General features: G+C 45.7%; 4 protein-coding genes across 4 annotated transcripts; all 4 read right to left on the reverse strand.

Moving 5' to 3' along the window:
• Positions 1-85: 85 nt before the first annotated feature.
• On the reverse strand, positions 86-4,163 carry V1508DRAFT_416194 (uncharacterized protein). Its single transcript, XM_066940174.1, has 3 exons — positions 4,060-4,163; positions 3,646-3,997; positions 86-3,589 (listed from the first exon to the last, which is right to left on the reverse strand). Coding segments are annotated over exons 1-3 (3,657 nt in total). The 5' UTR covers positions 4,062-4,163; the 3' UTR covers positions 86-286.
• Positions 4,164-5,346: 1,183 nt separating this feature from the next.
• V1508DRAFT_369680 (aspartic peptidase domain-containing protein) lies at positions 5,347-7,243 on the reverse strand. The gene is made up of 3 exons (XM_066937443.1): positions 6,808-7,243; positions 5,907-6,747; positions 5,347-5,842 (listed from the first exon to the last, which is right to left on the reverse strand). The coding sequence occupies exons 1-3, from the start codon at positions 7,110-7,112 to the stop codon at positions 5,807-5,809; spliced, it is 1,182 nt and encodes a 393-aa protein (XP_066796180.1). The 5' UTR covers positions 7,113-7,243; the 3' UTR covers positions 5,347-5,806.
• Positions 7,244-10,589: 3,346 nt separating this feature from the next.
• On the reverse strand, positions 10,590-12,553 carry V1508DRAFT_385453 (cytidylyltransferase family-domain-containing protein). Its single transcript, XM_066937800.1, has 4 exons — positions 12,224-12,553; positions 11,806-12,157; positions 11,409-11,755; positions 10,590-11,357 (listed from the first exon to the last, which is right to left on the reverse strand). The coding sequence occupies exons 1-4, from the start codon at positions 12,368-12,370 to the stop codon at positions 10,869-10,871; spliced, it is 1,335 nt and encodes a 444-aa protein (XP_066796181.1). The 5' UTR covers positions 12,371-12,553; the 3' UTR covers positions 10,590-10,868.
• A 1,098-nt stretch (positions 12,554-13,651) lies between these two features.
• V1508DRAFT_397081 (armadillo-type protein) lies at positions 13,652-17,347 on the reverse strand (the record flags this gene model as incomplete). The annotated part of the gene is made up of 6 exons (XM_066938133.1): positions 13,652-13,777; positions 13,840-16,060; positions 16,109-16,236; positions 16,292-17,148; positions 17,199-17,280; positions 17,339-17,347. The coding sequence occupies 6 exons, from the start codon at positions 17,345-17,347 to the stop codon at positions 13,652-13,654; spliced, it is 3,423 nt and encodes a 1,140-aa protein (XP_066796182.1).
• Positions 17,348-17,796: the final 449 nt, after the last annotated feature.

The raw sequence follows: 17,796 nt of genomic DNA on the forward strand, positions 1-17,796 counted from the left end.
GCGTGACAACGAGGGTATTGTACTTGTGGGCGGGGAAGTCGCGTCCTTCTCGATCCCGCGCGTACATTCTGGCACGGACGTGACGCTTGGTGACGCTCGACGGCGGAAATCCTAATTTAATTAAATCATCATCTAAACGTATATACATTAAATGCAGTACATTTCATACACAAATAACTATACACAATGTAACGTAAGTATCACCAAATACTATCAACGCCAATGAATTACATTCACCATCCAGTTAAATAATTCTATGTTTATATCTAACTACCATATCACCTCTCTACTTTGTCTTCTTCACTACCAAATTCTCCGGGCTCCGCTCATCGTGAACTGCAATATCCTTTGGCTTGTAATCCGAAAATAACGCTTTCAATCCAAGCTCAATTCCCCAACTGCACACATAGTCTAAAATCATGGCTGCGCAAAGCTTAACCCGGAAATCATAAACCATTGGCACCAATCTCAGCTTCTCGTTCAACTCCGGCATGATCTCAGAAGCACCCGCTAGAGACAAGAGACCCGCGCCAGCAAGACCGTAGTACATTGCCTTATTCTCCGAAATGTTCTCTCGGAACGGACGCCCTTGATAGTTGACTACAAATGTCGAGACCTGTTGTGCGAGCTGGAGAAGATAGATCGCAGTATTCAGAAGTGACGGCTTAAATTCAGCCTCCAAATCAACGTTCTCCTCACGCGGCTCGAGAAGGTAGACGTGATAAGTTATGTAAACAAGAGTAATGATGTGGATTGCGAATTGTCCCAAGATAGACCCCATGATGTAAAAATTGAATATACCAGGCTGTGGTCGTTCTTTGGACAACTTCTCGACCGCCTTTGCGCGTGAGATCGACAAGAAGCAGACGGACATGAGCATGCCAGAAATGGTAGCCTGACCATCACCAAACTTAATACCAGCGAGATACAACACCGAAAGCGAATACGCAGAGATCAAACAATTTAGAGCCAGAATTTTGTACATCTGAATCGTGGCCACGAGCGTGCATCGTCCCTGTCGAATGATGTGCGCGATGGTATTGACATTTCCAAGCTTAGAAGTGAATGGCGCGGCAACAGAAGCATCACCGAGTTTCAAAGTCGGGGCTTCGCTGTCATCCTCCTCATCAACCATGCTCATCATCTTATCAGCAAACGAAGCAGCTGTCTGAGCTTGTGGGGCAACGGTCGGGTCCGCAGCACCTGTAGAGAACGCAGCCTTAATGAGATCCTCGTCCACTTTTCCACCTCGCTGCTCGATCGCCTTGCGATAGTGTGGGTTGTTGGGTCCAGGAGGATACAGATGCGCAATCAGAGGAGGGACCGGGGGAATCTTTCCACCCCATCGCTTCATCATATCGCACTGCTTCTCATAAAGTTGCTTCATTTTGTCATTTCTGGTGTTCTCGGCGATCTTCTTCAAGCTATCTTCAGTACCGTTCAACAAGGCAACACCAATATGAGCCTGCTTGAGCGCACCAACGTCGTTGGTGCCATCACCGCACATAAGAGTAGTGTAGCCGCCGTCCTTCAACTTAGTGAGAATGTATTCCTTCTGTGACGGGGACACTCGCGCCCAAATCCACGTGTTCTTGATCAACTCCCAAACATGATCGTAGTCAGTGAACTTCGCAAGTGCGTAGCCAGTCACGCAGATATCGTACTTGTCGAAAATTTCGGCAGTAATACGCTTGGAAGGATTGACAGGGATAACAGTCGTCTCATCAACGTTTCTCCAGACAAGGTCGTGTTCGCCGCCATCACTGCCTTCCTCAGGAGCGTCAAGAATTAAGACTTCCCGTGTAACAATATCAACTTCGTATGCGACATGAACAGCGGTCAGCGGGTTATCTCCGGTAATCATAACAACACGGTGACTAGATTCGTTCAACATCTTGACAGTAGCAATTGCATCAGGCTTTAGTGGACAGTTGAACACCAAGAATCCGGCAAAGTGAAGATCCGACTCAACGTCTTCACGTACAAGATTGTTGACCTTGTGAATACTCAGGTCGTCCTGCAAATATTTATATCCCAATGCCAAGACACGGCTACCACGTCGCGTAAAATACTTGTAAGCCTCCTCATACCGCCCGGGAACAGTCTTGAGCATCTTTCGGATCGTTTCGGGAGCGCCCTTGGCGCTGACAAAGGTCTTGCTGCTACTAGTCGCCACGCTAGACGATCGCTTGAGCGCAGAGGAGAACTGGAATCGTCGAAGAATGCGCACCTTCGTCTGTGGACCGCTTTTATTGTTAGACTGCAACGAGTCGTTCTTGCCAATAGACCATCCTAGAGCTTTCAAAGTAGCCTTCTCCATAGGGTCACCAACAATATCGCCCTCATCAAGCCGAACAAGCGCATGCGCAGTGGCGAGCACAAGAGTCGTGTTGTGTTCAACTTGCTTTACATCAAGAAGATCAGTAGGTGATGAAAGTAGTCCCGCGATACCCTCGACCACGAGGTCTTCGCCGGTCAAAGTACCGGTCTTGTCAAAGCAGCACACGTCGACGCGTCCAGCAAACGGAATGCGGAACGGCTCGGTACAGTATATCGCGAACTTTCCAAGTGCACCGAGAGAACTGTTGACAGCGAGTGACAACTCCATAGGTAGTTCCGGAGGAACTACGGACGTGATAATAAGAATACAATCCAAGAGCAATTTGGAGCGTTTGCGGTCGACCTTCACACCCTCGGTCCAGACATACCAACTCGCAGCAATAGCAAATATGAGCAAGAACAGGATGAAGAACAACGCTTCGACGTTGCCGGCACCGACACGCTCTGTGGAGAAGATCATCGTACGAACGAGACTACCTTGACTAGTTTCAAATCCAGTCTTAGTCGCCACAGCGAGTGCACCTCCATCAGGAGCAACCGGAACATGTGAATCCACAGCAGGAGTTATCTGCAAGACTTTGGTGCCACCGTATAGAATCGTGTTCTTGTCTAGTCCCTGAAGGTCCAGATCCTCATCGCCAGGACGAAGGACAATAGACTCCTTTAACAACGGTGTGGATTCCCCAGAAAGCATAGCCTCATTAACGATAGCAGATCCATTGATCAAGATCAAATCACATGGAAGGCCGGAGTCGTCCTTTGATCTGACAATCGAAACCAACTCGCCAGGAAGAATATTTGTTGTCTTAATCTCTGTCCACTCGCCGTTTCTGTACACATAAATATCGTACGGCTGAATACCCATTCCGCGGAACTCGATCATAGTTCGTCGGCGTTGATAAACGACCGTCGACTCGAAAGCGACGAGCATGAAGAGAGTAAAAAGTGAGTAGTACCACAGTTCGTCCATAAGCCATAGCGCGACACAGAAGACCTGGAAGACGAAGAAAGGTGCAACAGCATGCTCGTAGAAAAGCTCGGCAAAAGTAGGGACTGGAATGTCGAATCTGTTCTCTCCATATTTCTGGCTCAAGAGATCAATTTCGTTGACACCGGTGGAGCGCTGGAAATCCTTGATTAAACAATGGTTATCAATTGGATACGCAGGTGGATTAAACGTCTTTGTTTCGGAATCGTAAATAAATCTCCGCTTCTGAAACAAAAAAGAAATTTCCTCTTGGCCGTGGGACTGCAGTCGAGTATCAGATCCTGCGATCATCATCAGATTTATGGCACACCACTTACTTTGACATGGACGAGGGGGCAAATAGCAGGCTGTCCAGCGTTCGCCACTGGAATGACACGAATGAGCTTAGCGTTTTCAGGATCAGTCACTTTAGTGGACGTAAATAATGCCTTGATGTTGACGCTCCAATGCGTCATGAGCCAAAGAAGCATCTGCAACGACACGATTGAGCCGAGGAATACGAACGTCCATTCTGAGCCGTTGAGATATTGCTCATACCGGAGAAAATAGAAATAGCCAAATACTGGGTAAAAAAAGAAGAACGGCCAAATAAATGCTTTCAAATACGTGGGCAATGGATCGTGCAGCGAGGCATCAGCCACGCCCGAATTAGGGACAATCGATGACGGCCTGCATTTTGTAAGTCTAACAGAATTGCCCATGAAGATAAAAAATAAAAGAAAATTACATACATTGCGGTGATAATTCCCCTTATAAAGCAAAATTATTCAGAGGCACCTGTCACGGGCTGCCGATAGATTGCTGATGGAGAGGAAAAACAAGTGCACTGAACAACCGTCCTCGAGATAGTAGTTTCTAGGTTGTGATCCGGCGTAGTATTTGGATCACATCTCGCCACCTTTTCAACTTTCTTCTGCTCTCCACTGTGAAATACGTGATCCAGTTGTGATCCATACAAAATGCCAGCTATCAAGTTTACATCGGCCAAGACTCACGTACTTCGATTTAGTTATGGTTCTTGCACCATTCAAATTATGGTTCTTGCACCAACTTTGAATGGCACGACAATTGACAGACATTTCTCGATTAACGACGAGATTACAGAGAACCCAAAACGTGACGTCTTATCTATTGCGAGATTAATCCATAAATTGTCAGTCACGACGATTGTCGAGTTTGGAAATACGCATTACTGGGCTGTAAGATACATAGTAACAAGCCTCCGTCGTAGCTACATACAATACGCGTCACTCCATATTTGCGTAGCTCGTCTGAGAATTTGACCATATGGGCCCGATATCGAACTGATCTGTATCTTACTAAGTTTAAGATGCCATGTTTCAGTTTTAGTGCTCAAATTCAGGAATAATTCGTTAACCACAAGAAAAATTCAAATTAAACAGTACAAACAATAGCGCGCGATAGAATTCGAATAGAACCAGAACCAATACAAAGTGCCTAACTAACCAAGAATTATATCAATTCGAGGGATGTCAAATATTGTTCGTTAGCAACTAGAGACACCGGAGATAGAAGTGGTCCAAGTGCATCTGCAGATCAATTGTGTTATTCCATAATTTAAGGAACGGCACTGTCAAAGTGTTTTAGAGTCAAGCCGTTAAATTGTATCCGTGGTGGAGTACGTTGATGAGAATGCCGGGTCTAATCACTATTCCACTTACCGTTACTATGAAGAATACAAGCTCGGTATGGTATCAAAATCACTTTAGAGCGGTAGCAGTAAATCATTTGGTCTTGATCGGAAACTACAATTCCCCGATTTGCGGAAACATCTGCGACCAACTGGTCCGTCATTGAGACACGCCATACAAAAGATTACACGGTCGGCAAATTGGCGACCACTGAGCGCTCGCGTGCAAGCGACGGATTGTGTTGGCTCGGCGATAGCTATCGCGCGGTACGTCCTTGCATTGCATTCTACAGCATAATTAACCGCCGCAACAAAAATTTGCGTAGTCTCGAGATTGTACACCGGCATCGATCTACTTAACGTTTGATCTTAAAATTAGTTATACAATCTATTATTTATAGAAATAACACTTAGTCTATGTTGAATCATCAAATTGCACGTGAACCGTCACTAACCATACCCATTCTATTCATTCTCTAATACTTTTTGCGTTACAATCATTACCTTAACATAACATCATATGTAAACGACAGTAAAACTGTAACGTTGTAGGGAATTACAAAAATCATATGTAGATGTAGAGATATCCAATATTAACAAAACCTGAAGTAAAATCAATGCCCTAGTGATATTAAACTGAAGAAAAATCATTGCCCTAGATATCCTGAACGACCATTAAAACAAAATCTAGAAGACCCAAAAATTAAAATGCAATGCTAATATGCAGGATTTGTTGAAGTGATGTTTGTGATTTGAGGATGACGCGAAAAATCTTATGCGATGGAGAGAACGCGACAACGACAACCAGGATTATTTCATTCGTATACCTAAGCGCTTCTAATACCAACACGCTTCTGGTCAAACTAGAGAATAGGTCGTTAGCATGCGCGAGTTCTATAACTCAAGTATGGGTCCAGAAACACTTACGTCAAAGATCGAAATGACGCCCTTCAAGAACGGCTCGCCAATAACCCACAGGCCTGCGAGATCAGCCTCGACGAGAGGACCAATACAGTAGCCGGAGGACTCCTTGACCTTGCCGAGCGAGGAGTCCTTAAATGGGAACAGCCAGCCAGCGTGTTCGATGTGAATCTTGGGATCCTCAAAGCAGGGATACGACCAGAATCCGTTTGCGAGTGGTTGAGCGCCAGAAATGGCATTATAGAACATTCGGACGTCCTCAGGGGGAGCTAGAACAAACGGGGAGGTGACGTCAATAACACCTTGGATGTTGTCGAGGACAGTGTTACCATCGACCATTAAGCTCTTGAACAAAATCTGCCAGAAACCGAATGTCTTGACAGGAGCGTAGAGGGGATCATCATGGTGACGGGCCACACCGCCGAAAGAGAGCACGGCAGAAGAATCGGTATCGTCTTTGTTGAACTCGATGGCAAACATACCCTCAGCAAGCTTTCCTTTCTCCTTTGCGTCCTCAAAGAAGTGAGGAAGAGAAGTCTGAGAGAGCGATGAGTGGGCGAGGCCCATAATACCACCCGAGGGATTGAGGGTTCTGATCGATGCTCGAGGAGGAGAGCAGTGGGCGAACTCGATGTTGAATTTCTTGTCACCGAGGACAAGCGAATCGAGTGAGCCGATGCAGTCTCTGAACACGAACTTATGCTCGCTGAAGTAGGACTGGGAGTTGCTGGCCTCGAATCGTGTGCCATGGACCGATGTAGTGCTCTCGACCCAGAAGTCGGACGACGTCATGTCGATATCGAATTGGACCTTCTGACCTGGATTTCCGAGCTCGACATCCGCATACCTGGAGCCGTTAGGACAGTACACCTAACTAAAATACGGCATGATAACCATAAAAACCTACCAGCTTCCATCTTCACCTATCGGAGCGAGCTTGTCAGGTAAGGGGAGAGTCCTGCGGACGACTCTGTTACCTTGCAATTCTCGCTTTGTTCGCGAGTAGCGCTCGAGAGAGCTCTGGAGCACTGCGTTGAATCTTGCCAAGTCTGCAACAGACTCCGGGTTGTATACACTGCCACCGCGACGGTTGATGCGGATTTTTGCGACGACGCCTGCATCTGGGGCAGGGTTACCGTAGTAAGGCACGTACGCTATAGAGACAGCGACATGCGCGAGTAGTAGTGCGAGAGTCGAAAGAATCAGTCGCATAGCCAGTAGTTGAGTTAGGGAGCAGAGAATGGAACTGTTGTTCAGAGTGAGAATTTGCGGGAGGCAGCATATATATTTATGGCTGTCTGTGAGCAGATCAGGCTGCAGCAGCCTCGCGAGCCCAACAGGCGATGGCTGCACACGGCAAATGCACAGACCAAGCTTGCGCACTTGTGCAGACTTTCGTACACTTTTATAATACTTGGGTGGGTCAGGCACAGTCTAGCGACACGACGACATAGGCATAAGCTGCTAACCAAACTTTGGATTGTTGATGTTACTCATACAGGCGATCTGACTGCTCTATTCTTAAGAGAGATATTGTGGACTAACATAAATGTTGCAGGAGCCTCCTGCTGGTGCTGACCCAGTGTGCGCTAGCTTTTGTTGCACTCGACTCGGAAGTAAAGTGACGATAGACACTCGACACTCTCGACACGCGGCGCTTTGCTAATTCCGGCGGGTCCGCCTGCTTTAGCTTCGCTCACTTGTCGACGGGCCACCTTTTGATATGTATGATATTCCTGACCTATTCGCAACATAGTGCCGCTTAAGGGTATCGTGGCGCAGTCACTGTTAGATTCTGTCACCGATCCGCATTGATCACAATCTCGATAACTTATATACAAGTATCATACACACCCTATCTGTACCGGAATATGCTCCATCAATTCTTCTTGTTAATAAAGAATTCGATAGATTTAGTCATATATGGGCAAACGAAATTCGGCCGAGACTAGTAATTGTTCGGTCACACTCCAATCGTCTCGTCGTCGATATTGTGAAGATTATGAGCAATTCGTATTATTGCTATCCAGTACGAAGTCATGAGAACCCGAAGATACTAACTACGCATTAGTTACAGTCTAGTGCCTAAGACCTGCAACAGGACTCAGAAGATCTGGGATTCCGTCATCGCTGATTGAAGTAGGATTAACTGTGGTTCCGTGTCGATCATATACAAGCGGTGTCTGGTCTTCGGACAGAGATCTGTTGGCTCGGCAATGTCTCGTCTTCGAAAAGTGATCTCTTAGTAACAGTCAGGCGGTCTAGCTTGATGCAGCTATCCTGCCAGGCACATAAATATTCCAATTCTAATCACAGTTGGCGATAAACGTTTTAACTATAACTTAAACCCTAGACTTATCTTGCGTTCGACAGTGCCTTGCCAGCCGGCTGGTGTCATACATTCTAACGTCCCTCTCTGCATCTCGAACTATCAGCTGCACATGGCGGCACACTCGCTTAATTTTTTTTCCGGCTGCCGATCGACACCTTCCGATGGCTCGCTCCGATTGTCCCAGAGTAACGGTTATCTGTTTCTCCCTGAGACGTTTCGAAAAGTATAAAGGATCAACAACAAAAATACGAATAAACATGTAAACGTTCACCGGCAATAATTGGCTATTTTCGTAACCGGCTGTCGCTCGACACAGCCGGCTGACCCGTCCCTATTCCGACTCGCGACTCGAAGTTAATTCGTCAGTCAATAAGTTTATACAGCGCGGGATCACCAGAAACGCGTCAACGCTGTACAAGCGCTTTGAACTGAGGTGCTAGTACACAGGGGCTAGTAGTGTGTTTGGTAAGTGTTATTGAGATGAGACCAGCCAGACAGCCAGCCAATCGTTTGTTGATTCTTGTAACTCCTGAAGTACATCTGCTCGGTGCGTAAGGCGTAATAGGTGTGCATTTTGTGAGCAGTGCCCCTAATTCCTTGTCTACAATCAACCTGCGTCAGCACGCACAAACAGCAGCAGTCGTTATGTTCTAGTTGCTGTTCGTATCATCAAAATGCAGTGGCGCTTAAATTCTATCATATGAGCACTCCAAATGATAGACATTTACCAGTATTGTGATGGTCGCTTACTCATTGTTCATATAATTCGTATGTCATGTATATGGCCGGATGTCATACACACGGCTCAAGTCATTTGCAAGCTGATACTTGTGCCGCAAGGGAAACAAGTTTAGAGTTTAGCGCGGTGGCTGGATGTCCGCGCAGGGCTGTTGAGTAAAGTGCGCGCAGGTGATTTTCCTCGGACTACCAACAGGGGTAATAATATGAACCTTGTTTTCGATTAAGCAGCTCTGGTGAGAAGCTCTAAGCTCCGGTGGCTGGATGCAAAGCGGGAAAAGTGGGATACGAAACGCGACTAAGCATGCTTCCTGCACACTTCAAATGTAATCCGAGTACGAGTAGGCGCGATTGGATGAGCGTGTAGACTGCAATGCTTTTTTTGTCACTTCAAAGATTCGCACTGCACTCACGCAGCCTCAGCTCCATCATCCATTATCTTACAATAATGGAATATAACGCCGCAGGCCAATATTCAATGACAGATTGACACCAAGCATACATGTGCCACGCTTATCGTGCTCCTGAATTATATACGATAGACTATTATAGACATTACGGGAATAATAGTTTCCAACGGATGCCATCCCGTGGGAACCCGCAGACATTGTTAAGAGTGCAACCGCTAGTCCACAACAGGCTTAGCGCGTAGCAGACCACTTTGCACTTCTTGTGCTGCACGTGCTTCGGACAATCAGCCGATAACCCTATGCAAGTCAGTCCAGCCTAACGATGCGACTGTTGGGTTATAAGATGTAGATAAATCACCTCTGTCAGCCCGCAGTTCCTGGTCATCCAAGGGTAGTGAGAAAGGTCATTCAGGAAGCAGAATGCAGTCTGTTCATATAAATACACTCATGATCTTGTCATACTGAACACGTATTGTACCTGCAAATGCATAGCCCCCGACCGCTGAATTCCCAAATGATGTCCACTCAAAGTAGTCCAGCAGTATCATGAAAACTATGTCTTCACACGAAATCGATAACTCAATAATACTTGCAAGAACATTAGTCGAAACCACCTAGCCTCCTATGCTGTCTGATCCTCAACGGTACCGCTCTCGATCGATCCTAGCCGCGCGGATGTATCTGAAACCAGCAGCGTGTCTCGCGACACGAAGTGGCAAATCAAATTAATGACCAATGATGCAATCATCAATAGTTCATATATGAACTATATACACAAAATGTACTAGACTCCCAGGCAGATGCAAATTAAACCCTAGTATCGTTTTAATCGTCGGTTAAGGGTCAATTAGTCTACAGTGACAATTTACATATCGAGACGTATCTTATCAGTGATCGCCTTACCTTAATACTGGTATTGCCAGTAGACCGCATTAGTTGGCGCCGTCAGCTTCAGCAAAAAGAGTACTCCTAAACACAGGTCCAGGCCACAAGGTTCCGAGAATCCGATGGAAAGTAGAGAGTACACATCCGTTCACGCCTGTCCGGGTCAGCCCTGAATTTACCGGTCGATCAAGTATTGGCAGAGTAAAGCACATCGTCGAGAAAGTACCCACTCATGCTGATCATTAACCAACTGGCCTACGTTCCATCATGCCTCTCATCTCGTCTACCTGACACTTCCGAGATGCTGCATTTTCACGAGGACACAGAGAACGCAAGAAATGAATCCACTAAACAATAATTATCATGAATATTAATGCGACGCTATTATGTTCACAATATTCGTCATATAAATACATCTTCCAATATTCCAGTCAAAAAGATAATTTCGTAATAAGAGCTAGACAAGTTTCGCCGTCTAACCGAGGCATATCATACACATCTTGCTCGCGGACATCCACATCTTTCCCAGTACCGATACGTCCACAGCCGTACCATCGAAAGAGTGACCTTACTCGCCCGCCCCAATTTCCAAAAAAAATTAGACTACGACTTTATCTTCTCCAAACATTCAAGCGTCTCGTCTGTAATATATCCCTGATTGTACAAATACTTGTGTAGCGACGACACAAGTTGCATCTGCTCCGCTAGCGTCAAACTCTGGATCGCCGTCTCAAGAACGCTTCCTACCCGGAGATGATGAGTGGCAATAAAACTATCGTAGTACATGTACGAGAAGAATCCCATCAAGAACTGGCAGTCCATCCTATCAGTGATACCTCCGTGTCCTGGGATCGTGTCGCCAAAATCCTTGATCTGGAACGTCCGCTTCAATCCTGACGCGAAGAACCCGCCGAATGGGGCAATCAGCGACGAGAATGATGCCATCACCATCACATGGAAATGAATTGGTTCGATTTCGTACGTCTTGCGGTGCAACAATGGAACCAGGAACGATGGTACCGCAAATGTCTGCCTCACGAACACTGGGTTAGGCTCACAAGCGAGTCCTGACCAGGCGTTGGCAGAGAAATCCTACAACTGTTAGCAAAATCGCACCGCTACCCACTAAAAGTATTAACATACAGTAATAGGGCAGATCATGTACTTCCACTTGATCAAGAAATGACTAAGAATCATTCCAATAATAATAGTCGAGATCCATGCGCCCACAAATCCCTCAACAGTCTTCTTCGGCGAGATCTTGATAAGCGGTGTTCGGCCGAATGTGATACCGCACAAGTATGCGAAGATGTCATTAATAATTACCAGTGACGCAGGCAAAAAGAACCAGAACATGCCAGCGAAAATATTGTTCATGATGAAATGTGCCTGAACGACAACAAGCAAGAGAGTAACGTGCGTGAATGCAAACTGAGCAAACTGGAACTTGTAATGACCCTTTTCTAATGACGACACGAAAATCATGAATCCTATTCCTGCGTTAACGAACACACCACCACGGTACTTTACGACTTCATACCAATAATATAGAGCATATATGAGATGAATCGATGATGCGTCGCAAATGGCAACAAGTAATAATCAACAAGAACCACCTGCTTGAAATAATAAACGACACTTTCGCCATACAAAAAGTAGATCGTTGTAGCCAAAAAGTACCAATTAATGACTTTTCCATACGGTAGTTTCTTTTCCCGAGCCGGCTCGTTAGCCACAGCAATAACTTCTTTAAATGTCAAAATCTGGATCGTAGTCACAAGTGCCATAATCCAAATATGTCCCGCAGCAAGTAGGATGAAAAATCCAGCAATCATCACAATAGTCCATACTGTCCGCACAATAAAATTCTGCTTCTTTTTCTCTTTCTCCATCTGCAATCAATCCAACTGTTAGTCCCAATGCTACCAGCTCTAATTGTAGCGAACAACTCAACTCACCACCGCATTTGTCGCCTTATTCTGCACAGTCTCCGGTGCACTAACCGTCGCCGATCCATTTTCCACATTATTTTGGTGCTTCTTCTTTCCGCCGTGGCTTTTTGTTGATTGTGCCACTGACCCAGAGGACGATCGCTTCGGGGCCATATCGCACAGCTCTCTTTTTTTTGTAGTAACAACTACCTCGTCTATGCTGCCAATTCAGTAGTGATTGGCGATCGTATTTGAATTCGTGACAACTTCAAAACTGCGTCGAAAATGACAAAATGTCGCCTGCTATATTTTCCTAATAAAGTTGGCGATTCGTCCAAGATGACTGGCTTGTTCATGAGTTTGCAGGTAGTAGAATATTTCACACACACCAGGGACCTAACTTCTCAATTTGCACACAATACTAATGTACGCTACTGTAGTAGGAAAGTCTAAACCTTAATTGTATACGTAATTATAGAGTATTAGGTTTACCGTGGTGCATACTTTAGCAGTAGGCGCACGAGTATGGAGACCAAATATTACTGTTGGCTAGCCCGTTTATGGAGCCTCGCTGACGCTCTATGAAGAGGCGTGAACGTGAAAGTCAGCAAGCCACGACGGTCATCAAGCTCTATCTATATTTGCTCATTGTCTTCCGAACATTGCCGTCGAAGTGAGTAAAATGCAGACCGCGTTTGAATCTACGAAAGAACCATAGCCGGATATATATTAATTCGATGTGATTTTACTTTATCTAATTATCTTGGAGATTCACACGCTTCTGCCAACCGCTCCTCTTTGGGACTTTAACTACACCTGATGGAGAGAAAGCTTAATTAGTTAACGCGGACTATCTCCGAACTTTTATTTCCAGCACACTTGCGAATTTCAAAATACAACGCGGACTTCCGATCTCTGACTACTTTACATACCTGTAGTGATTAGGATTAGCGCTGGTTCGTGTACGCGTACGCAGTAGACTCTGGCTGCTGGCTGCCCATGAAAATGAGGGGAATGACGCCGCCACATAGCGGCTGACAGCGACAATATGCATTCTTCAGCTCATCTTTAAAGTCTATAAGTTACGCATTATTTTTGGACTATTTACGTCATCCATCCGTATTCATCTGCATCTGCTTCGATTCATATCACCAGACCCGGCCATCGTGTCGACTGGTACCCCGTATTGCTCTAACGACAACTTATATCTGATTAACCATAGTAAATTTGAGACCATAGATCCGCCAGACCCGCTCAGATGTGATACACAACTCGAATTCGCAATCAACTGATACCATTAAGCGGTCCAACTTTGGTAGTGCTCAAATTGTAGACGTCCTCCACGACTGCGGGGTTCGGATGTGGACAAACCACGCGAATCACACTGGTCCAATCTTTAAGTCGTACATGGACCGAGGTTAATTATATATAATAGCAAAATAGATTCAACGCTGGTTAGCCGCTTCTTTCATAATTCAATACAAGGTTCTTTATGCGCTGACGCTCCTCCTGCTCTGCCTTTTGCTTCATGCGGGTCGAAATGGCAATAGCCGAGTCCGCCGGCACATCAACTGTATGAATCTACATCACATCAGTACAAACAGAAACACCCCAACTGTGGATCATAATCACGGATGACGCACCTGCTGTCGATTGCCTTTCTTTGTAAGTACACGAAATTGTACGTTCTTCGTCGGGCTCGGCTCTCTCATATTCTCCAGCTGTTCAGAGTTCTTCGCAGTCATATCCACGACCGAATAGTGCTGCTGCGGTTGAATGGACCTCATAACTGGTAACGGCACGTCGAAAGCCGACCGTCTTTCAAATTTGCGAGACTCCAAGCTCTCTGCCAGCATCTTCGAGAATTCCCGGTCAAACTCCTCGTCCTCAATGGGATTTGACTGACCGCGACCTCTGTCTTCTTCCTCATCATCATCTTCTTCTTCTTCATCATCGTCAGAGGACTCAACGGACGATTCTTCGGACGAAGCAGATTCTCTATCCGCAACAGGAATCTCATCCTCCTCATCATCTTCAGCATCATCGTCTTCATCCTCATCGGCTCTTTCCAGTCGTCCATCTTCTTCATCTTCTCTTTCTTGTTCGAGATAATTCAATTCCATCTCTCCAAATGCCGCTGTCATGGCCTCGGTTAATGCCGTAGCCGCTTCTTCCAGATTCGTGCACACCCTTAATGTCGGACGAATCATCTGCAGTGTGTCCTGCACGTTAAATTCAATTTCCATCGGCAATGGCGTCAACTTCGTGAATAGGTAGTACTGGAAGAATGCTAAAAAGAGATCCAACTTCTTCTTTGCCGAGCCACGATCAAAATACGCCGCACACGTTTCCAGCAGCGTGCACACCAACCTAATCCGGAAGTAGTCATCTGCTAGATCAAGAGGCGTGAATCTCCCCGGCTGTGGTCTTCCACCCTCATGGCCATATCCAATGATCGTGTACAAAGTGTCGAAAATTGTTGGCGAGTCCACGATCCTATAATTGTACATCTCTCCTAAATACTTAACCTGCGCGATCCGCTGTTGGTTGTACTTGAACATGTTAAGTTCCAACCCAACTCTAATGTGTTCCAATGTAGAATCGACCAGTCGTATGATGAATTCTTGATGATGCTTCATAAGACAGCTAGCAATGAGTGTCATCAAATGAATATTGCCGTACTTGACCTTCCAGATCTTTGTAAATGCCTTGTCAATGACTCGAACGGTCTCTGGATCGTCCCAATGCAATTTTCGAAATTGCTTCAATACGTGATGGTACGTGCGCTTGTTAAGATCAACAAACACCAGTTTGCGCACATACTGTTCAATAACAGACCGTTCCTTCTGAACTATAGCCGGTCGCTCAGGCGGATTGACATAATAAAACGCATTTTCCAGCAATATCCGCTCTCTAGCGTCAAGATTCTGTGCGCTTTTCTTCTTCCACATAATATGTAGCATCTGCCCCATGGTCTCATGTGTTTCTTCCGCTCGTAGCAGAAATCGACCGCATGAGTCAAGCAGATTGCTGAGCGTCTCAATTTCATGTCTTCCAAATCCATCGAGAAGAATTTTGATGCAGTTAAATGTGATGTGATTGGGGATCACTTTGAATTTCACCAGCTCTGCAATATACCTAATATTCCGCGTCCGAGCTTCACCAATGGCTCGGTCAGGACCTCCAGACGACGTAACTGTACGCTTGCGAACAAGAATTTTAAACTCCCGCTGGAGATATTTGACGACTTCGGCTCCAATGTCCGGAATATATTTGTTCAAAGTGGCAATGAAGCGAGAGTACATAGGAATTAGATCTTGCCGGGTTTTGGGAATGCTCTGCACAGCGCGAATAAGGCGTACCCTCGAGGCTCTCGAATTGAGATAACAGAAGTCAATAGCAAGCTGGTCTATTGTATCACGACTGTTCATATCTGGTAGACGATGGATAATGAGATCCACCTGAGCTCCAATGGATTGATTCGGAATAGCAGCCGCTTCATCATTATCGTCAACCAATGCCAAGTCCTCATCAAGAAATTCATCCCCATCATCGTCAGTTTTGACCTCTTCTTCACGTTCGCGTTCTGGCGATTGGTCTTCTCGACGGTCGGATTTCTCTCCATCCTTTATGGGAGGCTTCTTTCCCACGTTGAAAAACTCTTGCGGAACTCGTAAACGCAGGTCCAGTAAATCTTCATAAAATTTCTTCTGATCCTCATCTTCCCATATACCTAAATCACTTGCCTCGCCACTGGAATTTATACCGGCCCTGGTGAAAGAAAATTGTGCACTTAAAGCTGAAACTTCTTTTCCATCTTCCTGCGTAATATCCGGCATTTCCATATCAAGCGCATCCGCGAGACTACATACGTCAGAAATATAGCTTCATTATTCAATATAATGACCATACATTTGAGCGCTTGCGATCATTTTCTCTTCTGCTTTCACCATCTTCTCAAAGGTTGATTTCCGGTCCTCAAATATTTCACCTGATCTCATATAAGCAGCGTTGTTTCGCCTTTCCTGTTCTTTAATAGACTGAACAAACGTCAGCTTCCGAATTTCCTCATCGAACCACCGACCGGTAACATACTCTGTGCTGCTTGACCAAGAAATCCTGCAGGCTTTTGTTGTAAGTATCTAGGACAGCTCTAAATTTCTTTCTTAGTTCCTCATTCATGACTCCTTCATATGTGTCTGCTGTGGTCGGAGCCTCCAGCTTGTCCTCCGTCTGTACCAATGTACCGTCAGAGTTTACTTCTTGACGTTCACCTCGTATCTTAGATACTCCTAAAATCTCAGATCCAAAGTTCTTCACAAACGCAGCCGCAAGTGGCAGATATGTATACTCTTTCGTGTCAGTACCTAAGAGCTCGCTTAGAACCTCGAGCGGAATGGGATCCGCAGCCGCGTTCAGCTGTGCACCATTCTGGTGACTCGCAGACGCATTGCCTTTACTCCGGCTCGATGACTTTGTTTCTACACTTGCTCCACTGTCGGCAGCTAATCTCGCATCCTCACTTGTTCGCGCTATTCCGCAGAACCAATATTCCGTCAATAGCCGCAGCAAGCCTCGCTGTCGTACTAACCGTGAGTTATCTTCTTTCTCGCGTTGCTCAGGTGTCAGAGTTGATAGCTGTGCCCTGGTTGGAGTTGCAAATCCTCGAAGTAGATATAACATCAATGTTGGCGTGAATGCGGTTCCAAATCGTTGGTGTAGTGCAGATGTGACTTCCACCGCCGCCCAAATATCATTTGTAAGACGGCATTTTGCAAGACCTTCTGCCGCTGCACCAATTATTTCCGACAAATATTTCTCCAGCGATAAAGTGCTGATTTCCTTTAGAAGAGCTCCCTGGTTATCCGCGTTCACAGATGTTCGGAGCCGTTTGATAAATGCCGTATTCTTCTTCAAACTGGAATCAAGCTGATCGGAGGTCTTTAAAATATCTTACCTGTTGTCAGTGGAAAATAAACACTTAAATATCAATACGACTTACCTCGTTTGCCCGCCCATGCTGCTGCATTTAACTTTAACAAAGCAGCCCTGCGGTGCTGACGAGAGTCCTCGTCATTAGACGGCTACGGAGGTTCGGTTAGCTCATGCGTGACGTCGCCGAGGTTAAGACTAATATCTTACATCCACCATGGAAATACGATATTACCGATATCATGCGCTGAGGCGGCGATGTGTTATGAGCAGGTTGTGGATTCGTGTGTTGCGGATGTGAGAGAGGACGATTAATCGGTCTCGAGAGTGAGATCAAGCAGGTGAGGTCCTTTAGAGAGAATTTCCAAGATCAGATATCACATAACCCACTACATGAGAATATACAATGCATATTACTTACCCTTAATACCTAACAAGCTATAAAGTATGGAACAATTTTTGTTATACGACACCAAGCCGCTAGCCAAGGGTGACAACCGGGGCAATTCGCGCCTAAATTACCGAAGTCTATTATATGGTTCAATCCTGGCAGTCGCACAGAGCACAGCTTGGCCCCCACAACCCCATCGGATCCATATGCATACCACCTCTTCGGCATTGAGAAGAGGTCGCACACCAAATAAAAAGCGAATGATAATAGCATATTC

Source organism: Lipomyces doorenjongii (genome assembly GCF_038497915.1).
Source record: "Lipomyces doorenjongii strain NRRL Y-27504 unplaced genomic scaffold V1508scaffold_20, whole genome shotgun sequence".
NCBI classification, from domain to species: Eukaryota; Fungi; Ascomycota; class Lipomycetes; order Lipomycetales; family Lipomycetaceae; genus Lipomyces; species Lipomyces doorenjongii.

Bases quoted from the DNA above. Each gene is read 5' to 3' on its own strand.
- V1508DRAFT_416194 (XM_066940174.1), bottom strand. The intron at 3,590-3,645 runs GTAAGTGGTGTG...ACTCGACTGCAG, and splicing joins GCCCCCTCGTCCATGTCAAA to TCCCACGGCCAAGAGGAAAT.
- V1508DRAFT_369680 (XM_066937443.1), bottom strand. From the start codon at position 7,112: ATGCGACTGATTCTTTCGACTCTCGCACTACTACTCGCGCATGTCGCT. The intron at 6,748-6,807 runs GTAGGTTTTTAT...TAACGGCTCCAG, and splicing joins ATAGGTGAAGATGGAAGCTG to GTATGCGGATGTCGAGCTCG. The intron at 5,843-5,906 runs GTAAGTGTTTCT...CCTATTCTCTAG, and splicing joins GCGTCATTTCGATCTTTGAC to TTTGACCAGAAGCGTGTTGG.
- V1508DRAFT_385453 (XM_066937800.1), bottom strand. From the start codon at position 12,370: ATGGCCCCGAAGCGATCGTCCTCTGGGTCAGTGGCACAATCAACAAAA. The intron at 12,158-12,223 runs GTGAGTTGAGTT...GATTGATTGCAG, and splicing joins ATAAGGCGACAAATGCGGTG to ATGGAGAAAGAGAAAAAGAA. The intron at 11,756-11,805 runs GTATGAAGTCGT...ACGCAGGAATAG, and splicing joins ATATATGCTCTATATTATTG to GATTCATGATTTTCGTGTCG.